This window comes from Rhodotorula graminis (assembly GCF_001329695.1).
Source record: "Rhodotorula graminis WP1 unplaced genomic scaffold RHOBAscaffold_5, whole genome shotgun sequence".
Lineage (NCBI taxonomy): Eukaryota > Fungi > Basidiomycota > Microbotryomycetes > Sporidiobolales > Sporidiobolaceae > Rhodotorula > Rhodotorula graminis.
This window is the reverse complement of record NW_017264932.1, coordinates 436,513-458,893: the sequence shown is the minus strand read 5'-3', so window position 1 is coordinate 458,893 and position 22,381 is coordinate 436,513. Positions and strand designations below refer to the sequence as shown.

Sequence of the window (22,381 nt, the reverse complement as noted above, 5' to 3'; positions counted from 1 at the left end):
CGTCCTCCTCCTCCACCTCGCTCTCGCACCGCCAGAATGGGAGCAGCAGCGTCCAAGGCCAAGAGTGCACGCCCGACAAAAGTCCCCGCCTTCGCACAGAAGCCCATCGGCCACCAGGTCGGCCAAGCCCAAGGTCGCCCCGTCGAGCCGCTCCCCAAAGCCACAGACACCAAGAGCGAAGGTGCGCACCCACTCTCTCACGCACCTCAACAAGGCCGAACGTGAGCTCACCCACCCCCTCCGCCCGCAGCCGTCGTGCGCGATTCCCAGGACCCGGACCTCGCTCGCAACCTCGCCTCGCTCGGACAAGCTCTCGTCGCAGGCAAGGGCCAGCCCTCGCGCGCGTTCCGCACCGTGCGTCCCTCTCGATCCGTCCAGTTGTGCGCCCGCTCAACCGCCATACGCCCCGCAGGACAACCCCATGCTCGGCATCCTCGCCGAGCGGCAACGCGCCGACGAGGCGCTCGAGGCCTCGCCGTCGTCGCGCATCGAGAACCACATCTCGGCCGCGTCCCTGTTCAACCTGTTTGACGAGCGCAAGCAGTGCACGTCCCAGGGCGAGCTCGACGAGCTCGCGCGCGAGTACGGCATGGACCCCAAGGTCATCGAGCAGCTCGCGCGCCACATCAACTCGCCGAGCGACAGCGAGATCCCGCTCCCGTCGAGCGACCCCAACGAGCCGCCAAAGCGTCTCGTGCGTCCCCTCTCTCTGTCCCCTTCCTTGACGACCGCGACCTGACGCTTGCCCTCTCGAAACAGGCCAAGTGGGTCGACCCGCAGCTCCCCGAGCAGCCGCGGCTGCCCGCCTGAGCGCACACGCCATATGTGGCAAGCTGGACCACGTGCCCCAGCGTCGTACCTGTAGCCTTATGCAACAAGCATCGTTCGCCGTCCTTGAGTGCGCCCGTTTGCGCCCGTCGTCGAGAGCCGGCTCGAGAGGACGAGCGAATGCCTCTCTCGCAGCCGCTTGCGCGCCTCGACCCTGCCCTCCTGAGAGTGTGAGAGCCGCGACAGGACCGTCGAAAAGCGCGTCGGGCGAGCGTAAGATTTCTCATCTCCGCCCTCGTCCTCATCGCTCTTCCTCGAGGAGAGCTTGCTGTCCCGCACCCGCACCTCTCGCCCGCCGAGCCGACTTGCGACGACCGACACACGTACGCCCGACCTCGCGCACCATGGCCAGCACCAGCTACAACGGCAGCGGCGTCGACTCGCCCATCGCCTCGACTTCCGCCGCGACCCGACCAGCTCCTCCACCTGCCGCGTTCGAGCACGCCGACCTGTACGCAGACCTCGGCAGTCACCTTGTGCGTCCTGCCTACCTCCATACTGTCCTGCCGCCCGTCCCATGGGCCCGACTAGCGAGCTCACTCGTCCCTCCCTCCCTCCTTGAACAGCTCGATGCGTGGGTCAAGCCGCACGAGTCGTTCGCCGACTGCATCCTGCGGGTCGCGTACGCCGACGGCTCCGAGGGTGTCTTCACCCTCCACGGCCTGTTGGTCTCGCGGTCGCCCCTCCTCCACTCGCTCCTCTCGGCCGCCTTCCTCTCGTCAGGCCCCGCCGTGCGCCCCGTCGTCCTCCCGCTCGCGCTCCCCGACCCAGCCATCACCCCACACGCCCTCAGCCTCGTCCTCGCATCGCTGTACTCGCCCGCCGTCCTGCGCCACCTCGACGAGTCGACCGCGCCCGCCGTCCTCGCGACGGCCCACTTCCTCGCGCTCGACAAGCTCGCCGAGCGCGCGCTCGCGCTGTGCGAGGAGGTCGTCAAGCGCGCGACGACGGCCGACGAGGTCAAGCGCTGGGTCGAGTACGTCGACCGCGAAGCGGCGGCGGCCGCGCAGGGTGGTGGACCGGGCGGGTCGTCGTTGTCCGGACGCAGCAGCCCGCTCGTGCCCAACGGCGCCGTGGGCGTCAACGGCGCGCTGCCGCTGCCCGGTTCGGTCGCAGGGTGGGGCAGCACGGGCGCGGGCGCCGGTGCGGGACCGCACGAGGCGCGCCTGCGCACGCTCCTCATGGACCGCATCGTGTGCCTCCCCGACGAGCTCGGCGCGTTCGAGCCCCACACGGCGGCGGCGGCGCAGCAGGAGCTCATCCCCGTCCTCGCGAGGCTGCCGTTCGCCATGGTCAAGCAGGCCATCGAGGACTCGCGGTTCAACGTCCCGACCGACCTCGACCGCTGTGCGTCCCTCTGTCTCTCTCCCTCTCTCTCCCCTTTCACGGCTCGCCTAGCCCTCTCTCCCTCTTCCCCTCACTAACGACCCTGCCCGTCGACGTAGTCAATTTCGCAAAGAAGGTCGTCGCGGCGCGCAAGCAGCTCGCGGTCGCGGCCGCGCAGCAGCAGCAGCAGCAGCAGGGCGGCGGCGGCGCCGGCGGCGCCGTCGACTTTGAAGAGACGGTCGTGCTCCAGTTTGGCGCGTCGAGCGGACCGGGCGGCGGGTGCGCCGTCAACGTGCTGAGGAAGGCGCGCAAGCCGCAGCTGTGGAAGGCGAGCAGCGCGGCGTGAGGGAGCGCAGAGGGGCAGTGGGCGGGGAAGGGGGGGGGCACGAGGAGGAGGAGGAGGAGGAGGAGCACGAGGGGCGAGGGAGGAGGTGGAGGAGGGAGGTCCGCGAGGCGAGGAGGACGGGGAGACGGAGGAGGAGGGAGAGGCAGCAACTCGCACTTTGCATCGCAGGCCTCTGCATTTTTGCCCAGTCGCTCTCGTGCGTCTCGTGAGTGAACAGGAGACGCACTCCCAACGGCAGGCAGCTCGCGAGAGAGCAAGCTGGCTGAGACAGGCCTCGTCGTCGTCGTCTGTCCTCCTCTCGTGGTGGACGTCGACCGCCGACTCGCTCGCTTGCGCCCCGACGCGCAGCTGCACGACCAGCACCGGCTCGCCTGCACCTCAGCAACCGCCGCCCACCGCCCACCGCGCCAGCCCAGCTCGCCCTCGGTCCTCCCGCCTCGTCCTCATCTCCCCCACTTGGCCTGGGTCCTCGAGAGCGGCGATGGATCGCACCCTGGCCGCCCTCACTCGGCATGTACGTCGCCTGGTCCTCCGTCTCTCGAACGACGCTGACCTGCGCTCCCCGCCCGTGCAGTACCCACGCCGAGACGAGACGGTCACCCAGTCGCTCGCGCTCCTCGACGCCTATCGTGGCCTCCTCAACCCCGAGCAAGACGACTACAGTGCGTCGACCACTCTCCATCTCTCCCACAGTCCGAGCTGACCTCGAGTTCCCCCTCGCCGCCGACCCGCAGCGTACGACGACGGCCGAGTCGAGCTCCTCCTGTCGCTCACGGGCGTCGTCCCCGTCCCCGTCAGCGCGAGCACGTACCACTGCCCGGTCCGCCTCTGGCTCCCGCTCGACTTTCCCTCGCGCCCGCCGATCGTCTACGTCGTCCCGAGCGAGACGCTCGCTGTGCGCAAAGGGCGCAGCGTCGACGCGAGCGGCAAAGTCGGCGTGCCGTACCTCGACAACTGGGAGCGCAAGTCCGAGGTGCGTCAGGCAGATCTCACGCACTCTCCTGTCTGGTCGGGATCCTGACCTCGAGCTGCGCGCCGTGCACAGGGCTGCTCCTTGACGAGCCTCGTCGCCGACCTCATCCCGGTCTTCTCGCACCGATACCCTGTCGTGCCCGTCCAGGCCAAGCCTCGACCACCTCCACCAGCACAAGCAGCAGTCGAGCCGCAGGCGACCGGCAGCAGCTCGCACGGCACGCCGCAGCCGCCTCCGCCGCGTCCACCGCCGCCCGCCGGCGCCAGCACCGCTTCTTCCGCCCTTCCGCCTCGGCCGCCGCTCCCGCCGCAAGCAGGCGGCAGTCGTCCGAGCTCGGTGTCGCTCGGCACGCCTGCGAGGCCGTCGAGCGGGGCGGGCTTCGAGGCGCCCGCTCGGCCGCCGCTGCCGCCCGGCGTTGGAGGACCGCCTGCGCCGCCACCTGTGCCTCGAGGCCTGCCTGGCTCTTTCGTACGCCATCTTTTCTCTCTCTCTCTCTCTCACTACCGCGTCCAGGTGGGCCCACACTGACAGGGACTGTCGCGACGCAGGCGCAACCTCCTGGCCCTCCTCCAGCCTACCCGGCACAGCCGCCTCAGCCTCCTCCCCCTCACCGATCCTCTACCCTCGCCTACGGCTCGCCCCCACCTCCGCCACCGCCGATGCCGCAGCAGCCGCTGCGCCCGCCTGTACCTCCCGCAGGCCTGTCGCCCGGCCCGTCACCGCCCGGCTCGGCCGCTCGCCAGGCCACCTTCGACCCGACGGCCGCGTCAGGCGCCCCGCCGATGCCGCCACCTGTGCCGCATGTCGCGAGCCCTCATCCGGCGCCCCTGCCGTACCCGGGCAGCAGCGTCGGCCCGCTGCCCTCGCCTGGCTACCCGGCTCCTCAGCAGCAGCAGCAGCCGCCGCCGCCGCAGCAGCAACAGCCACCGGCTCCTCCTCATGGGCCACCGCCTGTCGCGTCGCCGTACCCGCCGCACGCTCAAGGCGCTCGTCCGCCTCAACCTCCCGCGCCGCGGCCGTACTCGCCCGCCGCGTCGTCGACGGCTCGCACCTCGTCGCCGGCCCCATCGGCGCAGTCTCGTCCGCCAGTGCGGGACGAGCACTACCGCCAGGCGTCGATCGACTCGGACCACACGTACCGCTCGTCGCCTGTCCAGCCGGGCCGTCGTCCGCCGCCTCAGCAGCAGCAGCAGCAGCAGCAGCAGCAGCAGCAGCCGGAGCGCGCCGACTCGCCCGCGCCGTCCGAGGCGGCGTCGTACGCGTCGTACGCCGCTCCCGGGCCACCTCATGCACAACCACCCGCACCTCGTCCAGGGCCCGACAGCGCCCATGCTCGCCGCACCTCGCACGGCTCGATCGACTCGTACTCGTCGCACGCGCGCGCCGCCCCGGCCGCCTACTCGCGGCAGCGGCACCCGTCCGAGCGCGAGCTTGAGCCGCACGCGTCGCCGCAGCACCAGTCGAAATCGCAGCCGCGCGAGCCCGCCTCGCTGCTGCACGCGCGCACCAAGCCGGCGCCGCCGCCGAGCGAGTACAGCGCAGCCGGCGAGTACGGCTCGTACATGCCGGCGGCCAGCTCGGCGTCGTCTGAACTTGAGCTCGAGAGCGAGTACGGCGCGCACGGCCCGACGGCGTCGTACCAGTCGCAGGCCCAGGCCCCGGCGCCGTCGTCTCGGTACGCGCACGACCCGGCGTCGTCGTACGACGGCTCGGCGTTCGAGCCCGTGTCCGAGTCGCGCGCGCAGGCGCACCGCCCGGTGCGACAGGCGTCGGTCGAGTCGCACTACACGAGCGTGTCGGCTCGTGCCGGTGACGGGGAGGGCTTCTACCCCCTCGCGCCGCCGGTCCCGGCGCCCCTCGCGCCGTACGGCGGCGCCGTGCCGTACCACGCGCAAGGACACGCGCCGCCGCAGGCGTACTACCAGCCGAGCGCGTCGTCCCTGTCGGGCTCGACCACGACGACCTCGCCGCCGAGGACCAACGGCGCGCCTGCCACCCGAGCGCAGCGCCGGCCCGCCGCCGCCACCGCCAAGCCCAAGCATGCTCCGCTCAACATCCTCGACCTCGCCGACGACGACGCGCTGTCGGTCCCGGGCTCGCCCTCGTCGCCCTCGACCGTGGCGACCGGCGCGGCCCCGAGCGTCAACGGCCACGGCCATGGCCACGGGCCCGGCGGCAGCACGACCTCGGCGCCGCCGCCCGTCCCGCCCAACCCTGCGCTCCTCGCCCTGCGCACTCGCGTCCACTCGAAGCTCTCGACGGCGCTGTCGCACCTCGCGAGCACGTCGTCGGCGCACCTCGCGCAGCTCGACCTCATGCGCGTCGACCTCGAAAAGGCCGTGCCCGCCATCGAGGACGAGATGGCGCGCCTCGAGGCCGTGCGCAGTGTGTGCGACACGGTCAGGGGACGGTATGCCGAGGTGGTTGGCGAGGCCGAGGCGAGGCTGAGGGAGTACGAGGCGAGGGGCGAGGGCGTCGACGTCGACGAGATCGTGTGCGGCAGCACGGTCGTCTACACTCAGTGCGTCGGTCACTCTCTCTCTCTCGGTCGTCCATGCTGTGCGCTTGCCGGGGCGCGAGCCACGGCGAGCTGCGCGGCTCGCTCGCAGCTGTTGAGGCACTGACTCTCGCTTGTTCGCGCACCCGCAGGCTCCTCGACCTCGTCGCCGAAGATGCCGCTCTCGAGGATACGATTTACGCTCTCGGGCGTGGCCTCAACTCGGGCGTTGCCAACATCGACCTCGACCGCTTCCTCAAGGTGCGCCTCTCGCTCTCCCTCCCTCTCTCTCTCTCCTTCGACGGTCACCGACGACCCTCTCTCCCTCGTGTGCAGCGCGTCCGCATCCTCGCCAAGGAGCAGTTTGCGATCCGCGCGACGATCAACAAGATTCTGCTCGGGTTGGCGATTCGGAGGGACCGGCGCGAGCGGGTCGAGGGAGGGGCCGGGCGCAGTGGTGCTGGGAGCCCGGCGAGTGGGAGAGGGACGCCGGCGGGGGCAGAGGTGTAGCGTCGACGAGGAGCGGCGGGTCGGAGGAGCGGTGCCATGCAGAGATGCTCGACGACTTGCGCACGTTGGCTCGACGAGGTGCTTTGCGAGCTTTGCCCTCTCGCCTTCGCTCCCAGCTCGAGCTCCAGTATCTCTCGTCGCGCGCTTTACGACCGGTGAGTGTGCAGGGCCGTGTCGAGGGCGAGGAGCAGGGAGGAGAGCGCCATCTCGCTTGGGTGACGAGGGCGCGCCTCGTCGCGAGCGAAATGCGGGGGAGGCGAGCCATCTCCATCTCGCCCGCCCTCTGTGCTCTCCTCCCTCGCTCTTCCTCTCTCCTACCACCACCACCACGCACACTCACTCACAGCTGAGACGATGCCCGCTGCTGCACCCGCCACCACCGACTCGTGGGTCGTCACCGCCAGCACCTCGCGCCAGCCCCTCCTCCCCTCGCCCGTCACCACCCCGACCAAGCGCGCCTCTCGCTCGTCCCGCATCTCGAACGACACCGACCACCGGGCCTTCACCCGCACCTCGCTCGACCCGGCCACCGGCCTCGAGTCGAGCGTCGAGTTCCGCATCGGCGACACGGTCGTCGTCAACGAGCTCGCCAAACTCAAGCAGAAGTTCCTCGCCCCGCCGCCGTACCTCGTCCCGCGCAAGACCGCCTCGCGCACCAAGGCCAAGGGCAAGGCCAAGGCGACCGTCACGCCCGACGACGACGACGAGGCCGAGGACGAGGACAACTGGCGGCACGAGGACGGGCTCCGTGCTGGCGACAAGGTCGCCGTCATCACGCGCCTGTTCGAGGACGTGCGCGGGCGCAAGATGGCCATGGTCCGGTGGTTTGCTCGCCCGGGCGCGGTCTGGGGCGAGCAAGGGCCGGACGAGGACCACGACGAGTTTGGCGAGGTCATGCCGGTGCGCTCCCTCTCTCTCTCTCTCTCTCTCTCTTCCTCTGTGACGAGGGCCTGCAGCTCGTCCTGCCGTACTGACGGTCGCTCGCACGCACACAGTACGAGCTCTACTTCACGTCCGACTCGACCTATCTGCAAGAGTCTCGCCTGCTGCGCCAAAAGGCGGCCGCCAACCCGTTCTCGTCGCCCTCGTCCTCGTCCCCGACCAAGCGCCGCGGCACCACCTCGTCCTCTCGCGGCGCCTCCTCCTCGTCGTTCCTCTCGTCCGCCGCGTCGTTCCGCACCCCGCTCCACAGCGACGCCGTCCCCATCTCGACCATAGCCTCGTCGGCCGAGGTCTTCTCGCCCTCGGCGCTCGGCGACACGCCCATCACGGCACAGCAGCAGCGGTCTGTACCCATGTTTGTGTGCACGCGCGTGTACGACGTCAAGCCCGTCGCGGGCGCGGGCTTCTGGGGCGAGGTCGAGTGGGACGAGAAGCGCCGCGCCGCCGTCGAGTGGTACGAGGACAAGATGCGCGACGGCGAGCGCGACGTCGCGCAGGACAAGTGGGACGTCGAGCCTGTCATGGAGGCGGGCAGCAGCGAGGACGAGGTGGACGAGGACGAGGAGCGCGAGAAGGAGGAGCGCAGGAGGGCGCGCGTTGAGAAGGCCAAGGCGGCAAAGGAGCGCAAGGAGAGGGAGCGGGCGCAGAAGGGTGGAGCGAGTGCGGACGAGTCGAGCGACGATGAGGAGGACACCTTCGTGCGTCGCAACCTCCTCTCCCTGTCTTCCTCCTGTGCCGCTCCTCTCGCGCAGCGACTGACACGTTTACCCTCGCAGGCCAACTCGGACGCCTCTTCCTCCTCCTCGGACGACAGCGACGACTCGTCGAGCGACTCGGACGAGCGCTCGTCCGACGACGACGACGACGTCCTGCGCACCCCGACCAAGCCCAAGGCGCGCTCGGCTCGCCAGCTCCCGACGCCCGCCTCGTCCTCTGCCTCGTCCCGTCGCGCCTCGACCGTCACCAAGGCCAAGCGCGCCCGGCCGTCCACGACTGCCGACTCGGGCCGGCAGGCCAAGCGCCGTCGGTTCGCCGCCAAGTCGCGCACGACCAAGGGCTCGACTACCACGGCCGCCGCGTCCCCGACGTCGGCCAACGCGCTCCCGCCGCTCCTCGACGCGCGCGAGCTCGCCAAGTTGTCGCCGTTCGACCGCGCCAAGGCGCTCCTGCACGTGTCGGCGACGCCCGAGTCGCTCCCGTGCCGCGACGAGCAGCGCGAGCGCATCCGCCAGTTCCTCGGCGACGCCATCCTCGGCAGGACGGGCGGATGCCTCTATGTTCACGGTGTGCCCGGGACAGGAAAGACGGCGACCGTGCACAGCGTCGTGCGGGAGCTGCAGAAGGACGAGGTGCGTCCACTCTCCCTCTCTCGCATCCTGGACTCGAGCCGCGGTCACTGACAGTCGGGCAAACTCCCTGCAGGACATGGACGCGTTCACGTTCGTCGAGATCAACGGCATGAAGATCAGCGAGCCCATGGCGGCCTTCTCGCACCTGTGGTCGGCCCTCGCCCCGTCGTCGACCTCGTCGTCGTCGTCGCACGCCTCGACCCCGCCGCGCAAGACGTCGCCCAAGGCGGCCCTCGCCGCCCTCGAGCACCACTTTGCCAACCCGGACCCGGCCCGCCCGACGACGGTCGTCCTCGTCGACGAGCTCGACCAGATGCTCACCAAGCGCCAGGACGTCCTGTACAACTTCTTCAACTGGCCTCACGTCGCCCACTCGCGGCTCGTCGTCGTCGCCGTCGCCAACACGATGGACCTGCCCGAGCGCGAGCTGAGCGGCAAGATCCGCAGTCGACTCGGTGCGTCTCTTGCTCTCTCAGAGTCTCTGTTCTGCCTCTCTGAACACGCACTGACACGAGCTCTCGACGTCGACAGGCACGAACCGCATCCCGTTCCAGCCCTACACGTGGGCAGAGCTCAAGCGCATCCTCGAGGCCCGCCTCGCGCTCGTCGCCCTCCCTTCCTCGTCGACCTCGACCTCGTCGCCCCCGCCGCCACCTCTCTTCGACGACGTCGCGCTGCAAAAGATCGCCAAGTCGGTCGCCGGCATCTCGGGCGACGCGCGCAAGGCGCTCGACGTCGCCCGTCGCACGCTCGACCGCGTCGCGCTCCGACTCGCGGCGTCGCCCTCGTCGGGAGCGGCAGGCTCGACCGCGCCCGTCGTGCGGTGCACGATCCAGGACGCGACGGCGGCGTACAACGACATGACGCGCACCGGTCCCGCGACCTTTGTCCGGCGCCAGTCGACGCACGCCAAGGTGCTCCTGCTCGCCGTCGCCCAGTGCGCCAAGCGCGCCGGCGTGCCCGACGTCGAGCTCGACACGGTCCTCGCGTGGCACGGCGACTTTGTGCGCCAGGCCGCGCTCGTCGACGCGCGGGCCCTGTACCCGGCGAGCAGGAGCGAGCTCGTCGGCGTCGTCGCGCAGCTGCACGCGCAGCGGCTCGTCGCCACAGAGTCGCAGCGGCTCGACGTGTTTCAGCGCGTGAGGGCGTGCGTCGACGAGGGCGACTTGTTTGCGGCGCTCAGGGAGGACGAGGTGCTCAAGGCGCACGTGCCCAAGGTGCTCTGAGGCGGGAGCGAGCGAGGAGGGGAGGGGTCCGGGTCTCTCTTTGGTACTTTCTCGCAGTCTCTTGTTGTCATAACGCACTTTCTCTCTCCTCTGCTTCTCTCGAGGCGCCGAGAGGGACGAGAGAGGCGCGGGAAAGCTCGTCGTTACGAGAACGAGGACGAGGAGGACGTCGGGTGCTACCGCAGGGCGTACGACACGACGGGGAAGAGCTCTGCAGGACGAAGAGAGTCAGTGGTGCGTCTCGAGAAAGGACGAGGCGCGAAAGGGAGAGGGAGAAAGGACGAGAGGACGCACCCTCAGGGAACCCAAGCTGGACCTCCCTCCTGACGATCTCGAGTCCGGCCCGCTCAAACACGTCGCGGAACGCCCTGTCGGACCTCGTGATCGAGCTGTCGTCGTCGTCAAAGAGCCTGCCGGCGCCGTCGGCCGCCGAGTCGGAGCACACGTTCTCCTTGACGATGATGAAGCCCTCGCACGAGCCGTCGGTGCGCGAGGTGCGCAGGGCGGCGCGAGCACGCTGGAGGAACGAGACGAGCTCGTCGTCCGAGAGGTGGCCGAGGCACCATTGGCCTTGCACCTGCGCGCAGGAAGGAGAGGGAGGGTGTCAGTCGGGGGTCGCGATGAGGGGCAAGAGAGCGAGGGACGCACGAGGTCGTAGCCCTCTTCTGCAAGATCGAGTTCCCGCTCTGGGTCGGGCCACGCAAAGTCCTCGCTGCCGACCGTCGCCGCGAGCTCGACCTTGGCGCTCGCCGACCCGTCGACGACGGGCACGGCGGGCCTGAGCGGGTCAAAGTGCTGCAAGCCCGCCTTCCAGATCCTGACGCTCTTCCTCGCCCGTGCACCTGCGTCTGCGCTCGACGGCGGCGCGAGTGCGCGCCAGCCGTCGCGGCCCGAGCGCGCGTTGCGCTCTGCCTCGGCGACGAACGCCGGGACGGGCTCGACGAGGTCGACGCTGTCGAAGAGCGGGAGGAGCGTGTCTCGCGTGACGCGGCCGATGCCGGCGCCGCAGTCGAGGGCGCGGAAGGGGCGCGACGGGCGCGGGCTTGACGCAGGGGAAGGGCGCGAGAGGTGCGGAGGGGTGATGGTCGAGAGGGAGGGGAGGAGCGAGAGGATCAACAGGCGCGACGAGGTGGCGTCGAGGCGGGGGACCGGGGTGCCTCTGTGGAGGTGCTCGAGTCAGTACGAGCGCAGAGTGAGTCGGGAGAGAGCGGGAGGAGGAGGAGACTCGCTCGCCGTAGCCTCCGAGGACGCCGTCGACGGTCGCGTTGGTCGCGGCCCAGTACGCGACGCCGGCTTCGAAGTCGGGCACTTGGTCTGCCATGGTTGCGCGTCGCAGGTTCGAGCTTGAGCGGTGTTGAGCGAGTCGAGGTTGGTTGCGCTCGAGCTGTGCGAGAGGGCGAGTGCACGAGGCGAGGACGGCACGGGCGAGGGGGTGGGCAAGGCGAGGCGTCTTGTTGAGCGTGTGCGAGTAGATCAGGGCACACAGGAGCTGGCTCGACCTCGTGGGAGCGACAGACGACGATCAGCTCGCGAGCTGTGAGCGGAGATGGAGACGGCCTGGTCGCTGTTCCCCCTCCTCGACCTGTCGCAGCTCGGGCGAGTCCAGAAGCTAGCCAGCAGCACTCGCACAGCCTCGCAACATGGCCTCCCGCGTCGCCCACTCGGCCCGCGCCCTGCGATGCCGCGCTCCTCCTCCTCCCCTCCTCATCGCCTCGTCGTCGCCGCACCGCACCCTCTTCGGCTGGGGCAAGACCAAGCTCGACGAGGCCGCTCCCCCAAAGCCCACACTCTCCCAGGACAACCTCTTTCACCCCTTGTCCCAGTCGCCCTTCCCCGAGATGCGCGCAAAGGGCGACCGCATCCGCCAACTCGCCTACTGCCCCGTCTCGCAAGACCTGCACGGCGAGAAGGTCCACGTCGCGTTCGAGTGCCCCGACTGCGGCTTTCCGACCCACGCCTCGGAGCAGCGCTGGAGGGAGGACCCCAACCACGGCCGCTACTGGCCCCGTCTCCGCGAGGCCAACGAGGACGAGCACGACCTGCGCAGCGGCCGCGAGTTGACAGAGTTCCGCCTTCCAGGTGCGTCCCCCCTCTCTCTCTCTCGCCCTCTCTCTCGCCCTCGCTGACTCATTCCCGTCGGCGCACGTTTCCCGCAGGCGAGCAGCCGTACGAGGAGGCCGTCTCGTTCGGCAACTGGGACGTCTTCCTGTACACGCGCGGCTTCCCCTCGATCGAGACGGAGCGCGCACGGCGACACGTCTCCAAGCTCTTGACGTACCCGATCACGATCGGCTCGGTCCTCCACGAGAACTCGCCCTACACGCTCCGCAACCAGCGCCTCCTCCCCGAGGGCTTGCGCTCCCTCATGGGTGCGTCCTCCGCTCTCTCTCTCTCTCCCTCTCCCTCGCCGTTACTCGTCTCGAGCTCGAGGACTGACTCGCCCTCTCTCGCCCAACACAGCCCTGCGCCGCACGCTCCACCCGCCCGAGAAGGAGGGCGCCGCCAAAGCCGGTCTCCCGCCCGCGCCGCTGCGCATCTTTGTCCTCGGCGCACGCGCCGAGTCGAGCCTGCCGTCGCACGTCCTCGCCCAGCTGTCGCACCTGTTCCCCTCGATCCCGCTCCACCTCGTCTTCATCGGGCCCGAGGCCTACATCCCCGCACCGGCACCCACCCGCTCGACCTTCTCGTCCTCGCCTTCCCCGTCCTCGTCGGCCGACGACTCGGCAGCGGCGGCGGCGGCGTCGTCGTCGGTGTACGGCGTCCCGTCGCACACGCGCATCGAGCACGACGGCCGCCTCACGGTCACGTCGCTGCGGTGCAACTACTCGGACGTGCACGACGTCCTCGGCCCGTTCGACCCGTACCAGGACGTGTTTTTCGCCTTCAGCCCCGGGTTCGGGTTCCCGGACGAGCTCGACCCGACCAAGACGCAGCTCGAGACCAACTGGAGCGCCGCCGTAAAGAGCCTCCTCGAGACCAAGTGCGCCCTGTTCTGCACCGGCTTCTCGCCCGCCGACATTGAGCGCGACGTCGTCGCGCTCGACAAGGCCGACGGCATCGCCGGCGAGTTTGACTGGCTCGTCACGCCCGGCGACAACGTGTTTGGCAGCGAAAAGTGGGAGGTCGCAGAGTTTGACCCGCGCGTCGCCGTCAAGACCAACTGGGGCGTCTGGGGCATCCGGTCCGTCCCCTCTTTTTTCTCTCTCTCGAGATGCGCTCGAGCATGTCGACGGACACTGACTCGCTCTCTCCCCTCGCTCGCGTCGTAGCGGCAAGCGGTACGAGGTTCGGGGCGCGCAGCCGGACGAGGTGGACGCATAGCACTGCAACGAGCTCTCTCTTTTCACCTCTCTGTTCTGTCTGTGTCTCTCGAGAGGCTGCGCGAGGGATCGAGAGAGATGCGGCTGCGATACAGGGCCGACGAGGTCGAGGAGCGGTGACTGCTCAGGGGCGGGAGGGGGCTACGAGCGATGGCTCGAGGGCCTAGCCGATCATGCGGAGGAAGCCGAAGCCCTGCGGAATGGGAGAGGATCGACGGTGTCAGTGGTGGCGGCTGAGGCGAGGAGGCAAGGAGAAAGGACGGACCAGGTTGATGATGACCCCGAGGACGATGGCGATTTGCGTCCTGCAGGACCCTCTCGAGCGACGTCAGTGACCGACTACGAGGGCAGGAGAGGGCGAGAGAGGGAGGAGGGCGCACCGTTTCGTGAAGAGCTGGGTGCGGAAGAAGAAGAGCGGGAGGAACGGCGCGAAGAACCCGATCGAGATGCCCTTGAGGAGCGAGTAGTAGTTGCCCGCCGTCGCTGCAGACCACGAGGAGAGTGCTCGTGTCAGGTCTCTCGGCGGCGGCGAGAGAGAGAAAGAGAGAGAGAGAGAGGAAAAGACGAGGACGCACAGGCCTCTGCCCCCGCCGCCTCCTCGCTCCCCGTCATGCCGCTCAACCACTGGTCCTCGAGCGCGCGCTGATGCTCGTCGTCGTCGCCCGGCTCGGCCGCCGCCGCTGCCGCCGCCGCACCGCGCGTCTCGCGAAACTCGGTTCGCAGCTGCTCGATGTCCTCCTCGGAGAAGCCGGCGTCGCGCAGGCGGTCGAAGCCTTGGAGCGGGGTGATCTGCGCCGCCTGGAGAGGACGAAAGGTCGTCGTCAGAGGATGATGGATAGGATTAGAGGCGAGAGAAAAGTAGGGCGGACCTGGTTCGTGTCCTCGGCGGGCTCCTCGTCCTGCTCGACGTCGCCGACCGAGCAGTGGAGCCAGATCTGCTCCTCCTCCTGGACTGCCGCTCCCTCCTCTCCTTCCCCGTCCTCTCCCGATCCGCCCGCCGCCCCTCGCTCGAGCGCATCGAGGTCGTCCTCGCCCTCGGCCGCCCTCGCCGGCCCGCTGACGGCGCTCGCCGTCCCCCTCACGACCTTGCCGAGCCCTCGCCCGACCGCCTGCAGGCCCTCGCGCAGCGCGCTGTCGCCCGGCGAGCCCTGGTCGAGCTGGGCGCGCTTCGAGAGGAGCTGCGCCGTGTAGGGCACGAGGAAGACGCCGTCGGGGAGGAGGCGGCCGAGCTGGATGAGGCGCAGGCGGCGCGGCTTGTCGTCCTCGAACAGCGTCTTGGGCCGCAAGAGTCGTAGCTGTTGGACATGGAAGTGTGAGCGCGGCATAAGGATCGAGAGGACAGGGAGAGAGGGACGCACTCGTCGCTTGACCTCGCGCACCGACTCCTTCTCGCCGACCCACAGGTCGAGCAGGTCGTCCGTCTGCCCGTCGGTGAAGCGAACGCAGAAGCTCAAGCCCGTCGGCTGAGCGCTCGAGCGACCCTCGTCGTCGTCGTCGTCGCCGTTGCCCGGCGAGAGGCCGCCGTCGAGAGGCACGTCGAGGGCGCGGCCCTTGCCCTTCCTCGCGCCGAGGGTGCTGCGGCGAGGGGCTGGCGGGAAGGCGAAGGGATCTCGGATCGAGGTAGACGACGACCTGGGTGCCGCGCTGGCTGTTGGAGGCGAGAGCTGGGCAGACGACGACGACGACGACGACGAGGCGAAGTGGGGGGCAAAGGCGGCGACGGCGGGCTGCTCGTCGGGCGAGTCGGTGAGGAGCGGTCGTTGGTCGTCTGGCAGCATGGCCTGCAGCTCAGCGTGTGAGTCTGAGGGTGTGCGAGAGGGAGGAGCCGAGCCTCGTCCTCATCTCGGTGGATCGTCCTCGTCCGAGCCTCTCGCATCGCCGCATCGCTCGCAGTGCTGCGTGCGACAGCTTGCACTCTGCTTCTTGTTCTCTCGCACCAGGTAGGCCCCGTGCTTCGCGCACGCCGTGCCCTCGGTGATGCTCAACCGAGGCGACGTCCAGCCATCTCGCTCTCCTCGGAGAGTTGGCGCAGCGGCTTCGATGGCCCCGCCGTGCCGTGCCAGAGACACGCGCTAGCAGCCCTGTCGGCATGCGCCCGCTCTGGCGAGAAGGCGCGACCGCTCGCTTCCGCCGTCGCCGCTTCTTTGCCTTCGCGGCTTGGCTTCCTCGACCTCACTTCGCCTCGCCTGCTCGCTCTCGCTCTTTTCCGCCGACCCTCTCGATTCCCTCGCCATGCGTCTCTCTCTCTTTGCTGCCGTCTGCGCCGCCGTCGTCCCGCAGCTCGTCTCGGCGACCTACTTCACTTCGCCGACGGCCGGCACGGTCTGGGGCCAAGCGACGGGCCAGCGTATCGCGTGGCACTACCAGCCGGGCGGTGCGCCGAGGGGCGACATCATCCTCGCACTCGACACGGCCAACCCCAAGTGCGTCCTCTCTCTTTCTCGCAGCGTCTCGCCGCAGCAAGACCGGTCCTGACCCGCGCTTAATTCTCGCAGGGCGGCGCAGACTCTCGTCGTCGCGACCGACGTCGACCTCACCTCCGAGTCCGTCGTGGTACCCGCCGACCTTGGCTCGCGTCGAGCCAGCCGCTGGGTCCGTCCCTCCCGTCGGCCATCTGCAGCACGAGCCGTCGAGACTGACCTTCTTCTGTCGGCCCCGAACAGATCCTGCGCATGGTCAACTCGAACAACTACGACACGGTCTACACCCAAGTCGCCGACGTCATCATCGAGTCGTTCGCGGGCAGCGCCGCACCGAGCGCGAGCGCGGCGCCGTCGACGACGGCTGGCTCGGGTGGCGCGGTCGGGAACGGCAGCGGCGACGACACGGCGACGAACCCTGCTGTCGGGAGGCCAACCTCGTCCAGTGCGTCTCTACATTCTCTCGGGCATGCCCTCTCGTCGCACGACTCAGAACACTGACTCTCGCTTTTCCCGCGCCGAGCAGGTTCCTCGCAGCGCCCTTCCTCGACGTCGTCCTCTCAGCCTGAGCAGTCGTCCTCGAGCTCGAGCGACGAGCCGTCCTCGACCATGACCGACGAACCCTCGTCGACCTCGTCCCCCTCCTCGACCCAGCTCGTCACCGCCACCGTCCTCTCAACCGCCTCGGGCGTCCTCGTCACGCTCGAGCCCTCGACGACCTCGGGCGACCCCGTGAGCGTCGTCACCGTCACGGCGAGCGGCTCGGTCGGGCAGGCGAGCGCGGTGCAGGGCGGATCGACGAGCGGTGCGAGGGGCTCGAGCGGCGAGAGGTGGGTGGGCGCGCTCGGTGCGGCGGCGGCGGTGGCGGTCGCGTACTTGCTGTAGCGCGACCTTGTGTGCATCCACGAGACTCTTGACAACTTTCCGAGGCTGCAGCGAGCTGTGCGTCGACGAGGAGACAGAGAGAGTGCCTGAAAGATTCGGCTTTCCTCGCTCGGCTTTCTTCGACTCTCAGCAAGGACGACGCGATGCGAACAGGCTCGAAGCTTTGCAGTATTAAGCACGTAAGGGTAATGGGTGAACTCGACCAAGCGAAAGCTCCTCCTTCCTCCTAATTCGTCCGTCCCTCCTCGCCTTCTCAAACCATGCCCGCCGCCCCGACGCCGGACGCGAACCCTCCCCTCTGCTTGATCGCGTCGCCCGGCGCCCCTGCCACGTGCGTCGCGACCCCGTGCTCGCCGCGCCACTGTCCGGCGAAAGGCTGCACGCCCGAGACGGCGTCGAGCGAGTAAGGGTACCGGCGCGCGGCGAGGTCGAGGCCGTGGCCGTGCTTGGCGAGGGGAGGGGCACGAGGGAGCGGGAGGTGGTTGAAGCGGAAGTCCCAGATCGAGGCGTAGCTGCGGGACGTGGCGAGAGGTCAGTTTACGAGCGCGAGAGGGAGAGGGGAAAAGAGGAGGTTCGAGCGCACGACATGCGGTAGGCGGCAAGGGCGGACGCCGTTCCGATGCAGCTGCCAGCGACGACGTCGTACCAGTGGTGGTACTGTGTCCAGAGAGAGGAGTGTGGAGGAGAAGGACGAGTCAGTGCGTGCGCTCGATAGGAAAGAGAGGCTCGGGGACGCACCTCATCGATGGTGAGCGAGCCCGCGATAAGGACGGCGCCGAGCTGTGCGTACGAACAAGAGGATGGTCAGGCGCTTGAACATGCGGGCGGCAAGAGGCGGCGTCGAGCGGTCGAGGGTCGGCGAGTTTGACACGTGGAGAGGGCGGCTCGTGCGTTTGGGAAACGAGGGCCAAGAGCTGCTGCGGAGCACTCACGAGGGGCGCAAAGAAGGCGAGCATCTTCCAGAACTGTTTACGAGGGTACGGGACGAAGGAAGAGAGGGTCAGTCGGGGCTCGATTTGGGTTTGAGAAGGTCGACTTGCCTGAGGGCGGTAGTCCGAGAAGAGCTTGAGCTTGCCGTTGAGGTACTGTGGGTCGACGAGAGCATCAGTTGATGCCTTCTGAGCGGGTCTAAGGCGAACAGGAGGGAGGTGGGCGGGAAGGCGAGGAAGTAGGACGTACGAGGCTGAGGAGGACGAGGCCTGCGAAGGCGGCCGTCGAGTGCCCGCTCGGCATGCTCTCGACGCTGTCATCGATCTCGTTGACGTCGCCAGTACAGATGTCCCTCGTGAACATGATGGCGCCGTAGCCATTGCCGAGCGCCGTGCCGCTGATGTCGGGCTTGCAGACGGCGAGAAAGTGCGGGCGCAGGCCGCCGATGAGCCACTTGACGAAGACCTGTAGACGAACGACGGGAAGGCGAGAAGAAGGCGAGAAGGAGGCGAGAGAAATGGGCGCCGAGGAGGGGTCGAGGCGAAAGGGGAGGGGGAGAGAGGAGGCAGCGTGTCAGTCGTTGGTCTCGTTCGAGCCGAGCAGCTCGACAGGACGGGAAGCACCGGACGCACCTGGAACGTCGCCGCGTTGATGAGAGAGTACAGCAGGGCGAACGTGGCCGTGTTGAGGTCCTCGAACGAGCGCACGCGAATCTGGACGAGCATGAACGAGACGAACGGGACGAAGAAGGCGATGAGGGCTGCGGCCCAGATGGGGATAATGCTGAGGAAAGAGGTCGAGGTAGGTCAGAGGTGTCCGGGGAGAGACAGGCAAGGGGGAATGCAGGCTGAGGAGGGAGGAGGACGCACTTCTTGCGCAGCGGGTAGGCGATTTCCGGGTACACGATCTCGCCGTTCTGCGCCGTCAACGTGTTCGTCAGGTCGATACTCAGGGGGCGCACGCAGAGGGTAGAGAGAGAAGGACGCACGGCGAAAGTGACGGGGAACGAGCGCGTCGGCGCCGGCGGCGCCTCGTAGACGCCGAGCGCGATGGCTCCGAGGGCCGCCATCGTCACTGCAGGTCTCGAGCGTCAGTCTGGGTCCCTGGACAGACGACGGAGAGGCCGAGGACGCACAGAGGTCGATCCAGTGCTGCTTGAACCACTGCGCGACGGTCGGACGACCATAGATCCACGCGCGCCCGTCCTTGCTGACGTCGCCGACGGGCGTCATGCCGCCGCCGTTCATGCCCTCGGCTGCGTGCTGGTGGTGCGGGTGAACGCTCTGCGAGCCGACGTGGGTCGCGTCCGACGCGCGAGGAGGAGCGTCGCCGTGCGCGTGCGCCGGGGCAGGCTTCTCGAGCGTCGGCTGCGCCTCGTTGCGGTGTCCGAACAGGGCCATCTTCGGCGAGGCTTTCTGTCGAGAGAGCGGTAGAGGGAGAGCGAGAGGAGCGACCCGCAGCGGTGGACGACGCACTCGACTTTGGCGGTTCTGCCTCTGCCTCCCAAGTTGACGCTGCGCCCCGCACCCAAGATTAGCTCTAACTGAGCTTCTCGCACGAGACTCACGACACGGTTCGCTCTGACCGCACGCCGCAGCAAGGGCTGCCGTCACGCGCATTTCCCGACGCTGCGGTCCGCAGCCACGTGGCCTCGAGCTCTCTGTCTCTCTTCCTCTCGCTCGCTCAAAGAGGGCGGCACAGACAGCTCGTTACAGCACGACGACGAGCGACTCGCACAGATACAAAGAGGGGCGCTAGGCGTCGTACAGGCCTCGGCCGCGAGACGGTGGGCGAGAGGTCGAGGGGCTGAGGGTGCCGAGGTCGCGCTTCTCGACCTTGAGCTGGTCGAGTCGGGTCGGGCGAGGGCTGCGGCGCGTTGAAGACGTCAGGACGAGAGGCAGACGTTGACGGAGAGAGAGAGAGAGAGAGGGGGGACGGACCGAGTCGTGTCGACGGCCTCGATCGGGAGGGTGAAGCGCTCCTCGTCGCAGCCGTACGCCTTGGGCGTGAGCTTGATGACCGTGTGCCTGTTGCGCTCGAGAGAGAGAGAGTCAGTAGGCCGTGGGTGAGAAAGAGAGAGAGAGAGAGGGGACGCACAGCGGGATCTTGATGTAAGGCAGCTCCTCCTGCGACAGGTTGTGGCTGCGGCGGGCTCGAGAGGTCAGGCCCGCTCGTGACTGCGACAGGATCAGAGAGAGAACGTGACGCACAAGTAGGCGTAGAGGCAGCGCAGGACGGCCTGGTGGCACACGACGAGGATGTTCTCCTGGCGCTCGAGCTCGAGGATGACGGGCTCGAGCCGGATGACGACGTCGCGGTACGACTCGCCGCCGCGGTACCGGTAGTTGAACTTGTCGTCGTCGCGCGCGTTGTAGTCCTCGGGGTAGTACTCCTGCAGGGGCGCCTGTAGTCAGTCATGCCACTCAAGCTCGAAGCAGCTCGACTCGACGGGGTCGAGGCGAGGTGCGGGCCGAGAGGGAGAGCGAGGACGCACCGCAATCTCCTCGTACGTCATGCCGTCGCACACGCCGGCGTCGAGCTCGTCGAGCGACTTCCACGTGAGCTTCTCGTACGGCAGCAGCGACGCCGTCTGGATCGTCCGGCGCAGCGTCGACGTCCACACCTGCGGTCGGTCGTTGGCCGCAGTGTCAGTACGGCGAGACACAGAGGCTCGAGACCGACAGGAGGGACGACTCGACGCACCGTGAGGGGCGTGTCGCCGAGCTTCTTCTTGATGAGGTCGGGCAGCGCCTCCATGTACTTCTCGCCCTGCGCCGACAGCGGCGCGTCGCCGCCAATCTTGCCCTCGACGTTGTACTGCGACTCGCCATGCTGCACGTGCGGCGAGGACGAGGGTCAATGAGGGGGAGGGAGGAGAGACAGAGAGAGCGAGGGAGAGGGAGAGAGGGACGGACCCGGGTAAAGTAGATCGAGCGCGGCGTCAAGTGCAGGTTCATGAGGTAGAAGGCGATGCGCGACTGGAGGTAGCCGTCGATGCGGTTCACCGTGACCTGCGCGAGCGATCGAGCAAGTCAGTGTCCTTCCTCGACGACGACAACGAGCCGGGGCAGGAGGAAGAAAGAGGACGACGAGGGACGCACCTGCTTGCCGACGTTGACCATTTGGCACCACGTCTGGTCCTTGTCGAGCTCGGGGTCGAACGGCTCGTAGCTCTCCTCGTAGTGCTTGATGCGCTCGCGGAAGTCGCGCTCGGCCTGCTCGGGCGGCTGGCCGTCATAGTCCGGGTCGCCGCTCGCCACCTTGACGGCAATGTTGGCCGCGATGACGGCCGGGTCGGTGCACAGCGACTCGATGAAGAGGAGCTTGAGGCCGGGCTCGCGCTTGATGCGGTCGGCGAGCGCCTTGCGGCGCTTGCGCGTCGAGTTGGTCGCGTCTGTTTCGCCGGCACAAGGTCAGGCTCGACAACGACGACGACAACGACGGCGGCGACGACGAGGGAGCAAGGGGGGCGCACCGTGGATGCCGACATTGCCGCCGGCCTTGAGCCACCGGATCAGGTCCTCGAGGCACTCGGACGCCATGGCCTCGCGCGCCTTGCTCGCCTCCTCGTTCTTCGTGTCGAAAAAGTTGCTCGACTGGTCCGCCTTGTGGCCCGACTCCTCGGCCATGCGGCGGTAGATCTGGCGGCGGTACTGCCCGACGTTGAACACCTTGACCTGCGCGCGAGAGGGAGAGACTAGGGTCAGCTCGACGAGGCGTGGGCGAGGAGGACCCGGCGTCGAGAGGGGGGCGGACCTGGTACTCGAGCCACTGCAGGGGACGTGACAGCAAGTCAGGGCACGCTCGAGGAAGAAAATGAGAAGGGCGAGGAGACGCGCGAGGAGGTAGCGCTGCAGCTTGTTCGACAGGTAGCTCTTTCCGCGAGCAGGCAAGCCGACCATGGCGACGACGATCTTGGCCTCGGAATAGTCGGGCTTCTCGACTGCGTACGTCGAGTCCCTCGTCAGGTGACGCTCTCAAGGGCGGAAGGAGATCCAAGGGGGAGAAGAGGGACGCACTCGTGCTGCCGGCGCTCATGCCAAAGCTGACCTCCTTGGTGCCGAGGTCGTGGCCGCGGTCGCGGTGGTTGATCGTACCGCCGCTCGTCGTGTTGCTCAGGAGTGAGCTCGTCGACGAGTTGGCCGTCGAGTAGGGCCTGCGCGCAAGCGAGAGAGGGTCAGTAGGTTCGTCGGGCACTTCAACTACTCGCCCCGCCGCGAGCAGCGCCCGGCGGGCGAGACAGAGAGGACGCGACTCGACGCACCAGGTTCCACGGTGCTCCTCCCTCGGGCTCTGGACCGGGCTCGTGACATTGCTCCCCGGGAGCGACGACGAGCCCGTGCCGCCGCTCGTCTTGCGCGACAAGCTCGCGCCGCGGTTGAGCGCCATACCGGGCACCGGGTACGGGCTCGGTGCGGCGCTCGGTCCGAGGTCGGGGCTCATGCCCGTCACGGGCGAGGGCGACATGGTGCCGGAGAGGAGGGGCGAGGTGACGGCCGAGGTCGAGGGCGAACCGTCGGGGCCGCCGGGCCGCTGCGTGAAGCGGAACGAGGCGGCGCGCGAGAAGGACGCCGAGCGGGACACGGTCGTGCTCGAGCGGCCTGAGGGCGGGGGATGGGCGGGGTCGGTGGGAGGCGAGGGGGCAGATGAGGATGGCGTCGGCGAGGGGCCCGCGGGCTTGGTCGGCTGCTGGGGCGGCTGCATCGCAAGTCGAGGCGTGCGGAGACTCGCTGTCCTGCTGAGCCGGGCGAGGTGGTGCGAGCAGAGTGAGAGCGAGCGAGCGTCGAGGTGGGGGCGGACCCTCTTGCTCTCGCTCTCGCTCGTCCTCA

At 68.7% G+C, this 22,381-nt stretch overlaps 9 protein-coding genes across 9 annotated transcripts; 5 read left to right on the top strand and 4 right to left on the bottom strand.

The window, feature by feature from the left end:
* The first annotated feature begins 24 nt into the window (after positions 1-24).
* On the top strand, positions 25-893 carry RHOBADRAFT_52807 (uncharacterized protein). Its single transcript, XM_018416513.1, has 4 exons — positions 25-181; positions 251-354; positions 413-694; positions 760-893. Exons 1-4 carry the CDS (start codon positions 37-39, stop codon positions 808-810), a joined length of 582 nt encoding a protein of 193 aa, XP_018271828.1. The 5' UTR covers positions 25-36; the 3' UTR covers positions 811-893.
* Positions 894-1,109: 216 nt separating this feature from the next.
* On the top strand, positions 1,110-2,500 carry RHOBADRAFT_52806 (uncharacterized protein; the record flags this gene model as incomplete). The annotated part of the gene is made up of 3 exons (XM_018416512.1): positions 1,110-1,304; positions 1,395-2,175; positions 2,274-2,500. The coding sequence occupies exons 1-3, from the start codon at positions 1,173-1,175 to the stop codon at positions 2,498-2,500; spliced, it is 1,140 nt and encodes a 379-aa protein (XP_018271827.1). The 5' UTR covers positions 1,110-1,172.
* A 6,004-nt stretch (positions 2,501-8,504) lies between these two features.
* Positions 8,505-9,997, top strand: RHOBADRAFT_13779 (uncharacterized protein; the record flags this gene model as incomplete). Its single annotated transcript, XM_018412159.1, has 3 exons — positions 8,505-8,771; positions 8,845-9,226; positions 9,303-9,997. Coding segments are annotated over 3 exons (1,344 nt in total), but the record flags the coding sequence as incomplete, so codon positions are not given.
* A 120-nt stretch (positions 9,998-10,117) lies between these two features.
* RHOBADRAFT_48304 (uncharacterized protein) lies at positions 10,118-11,502 on the bottom strand. The gene is made up of 5 exons (XM_018415122.1): positions 11,223-11,502; positions 10,850-11,167; positions 10,646-10,822; positions 10,292-10,574; positions 10,118-10,208 (listed from the first exon to the last, which is right to left on the bottom strand). Exons 1-5 carry the CDS (start codon positions 11,316-11,318, stop codon positions 10,174-10,176), a joined length of 909 nt encoding a protein of 302 aa, XP_018271825.1. The 5' UTR covers positions 11,319-11,502; the 3' UTR covers positions 10,118-10,173.
* Positions 11,503-11,763: 261 nt separating this feature from the next.
* On the top strand, positions 11,764-13,346 carry RHOBADRAFT_25968 (uncharacterized protein). Its single transcript, XM_018412724.1, has 4 exons — positions 11,764-12,076; positions 12,154-12,366; positions 12,458-13,178; positions 13,267-13,346. The coding sequence occupies exons 1-4, from the start codon at positions 11,836-11,838 to the stop codon at positions 13,316-13,318; spliced, it is 1,227 nt and encodes a 408-aa protein (XP_018271824.1). The 5' UTR covers positions 11,764-11,835; the 3' UTR covers positions 13,319-13,346.
* Positions 13,347-13,385: 39 nt separating this feature from the next.
* Positions 13,386-14,104, bottom strand: RHOBADRAFT_66279 (uncharacterized protein; the record flags this gene model as incomplete). Its single annotated transcript, XM_018418921.1, has 4 exons — positions 13,386-13,510; positions 13,583-13,622; positions 13,698-13,800; positions 13,893-14,104. Coding segments are annotated over 4 exons (480 nt in total), but the record flags the coding sequence as incomplete, so codon positions are not given.
* Positions 14,105-15,549: 1,445 nt separating this feature from the next.
* RHOBADRAFT_52801 (uncharacterized protein) lies at positions 15,550-16,658 on the top strand (the record flags this gene model as incomplete). The annotated part of the gene is made up of 4 exons (XM_018416511.1): positions 15,550-15,740; positions 15,813-15,909; positions 15,981-16,182; positions 16,264-16,658. The coding sequence occupies 4 exons, from the start codon at positions 15,550-15,552 to the stop codon at positions 16,620-16,622; spliced, it is 849 nt and encodes a 282-aa protein (XP_018271822.1). The 3' UTR covers positions 16,623-16,658.
* A 106-nt stretch (positions 16,659-16,764) lies between these two features.
* On the bottom strand, positions 16,765-18,784 carry RHOBADRAFT_48303 (uncharacterized protein; the record flags this gene model as incomplete). The annotated part of the gene is made up of 10 exons (XM_018415121.1): positions 16,765-17,134; positions 17,206-17,279; positions 17,361-17,402; positions 17,555-17,587; positions 17,663-17,707; positions 17,802-18,017; positions 18,185-18,335; positions 18,422-18,468; positions 18,541-18,626; positions 18,688-18,784. 10 exons carry the CDS (start codon positions 18,782-18,784, stop codon positions 16,876-16,878), a joined length of 1,050 nt encoding a protein of 349 aa, XP_018271821.1. The 3' UTR covers positions 16,765-16,875.
* A 456-nt stretch (positions 18,785-19,240) lies between these two features.
* On the bottom strand, positions 19,241-21,972 carry RHOBADRAFT_35524 (uncharacterized protein). The gene is made up of 13 exons (XM_018413280.1): positions 21,817-21,972; positions 21,572-21,708; positions 21,392-21,495; positions 21,309-21,323; positions 21,028-21,229; positions 20,654-20,946; positions 20,468-20,563; positions 20,256-20,384; positions 20,047-20,175; positions 19,763-19,944; positions 19,650-19,694; positions 19,493-19,579; positions 19,241-19,418 (listed from the first exon to the last, which is right to left on the bottom strand). Exons 1-13 carry the CDS (start codon positions 21,939-21,941, stop codon positions 19,307-19,309), a joined length of 1,656 nt encoding a protein of 551 aa, XP_018271820.1. The 5' UTR covers positions 21,942-21,972; the 3' UTR covers positions 19,241-19,306.
* Positions 21,973-22,381: the final 409 nt, after the last annotated feature.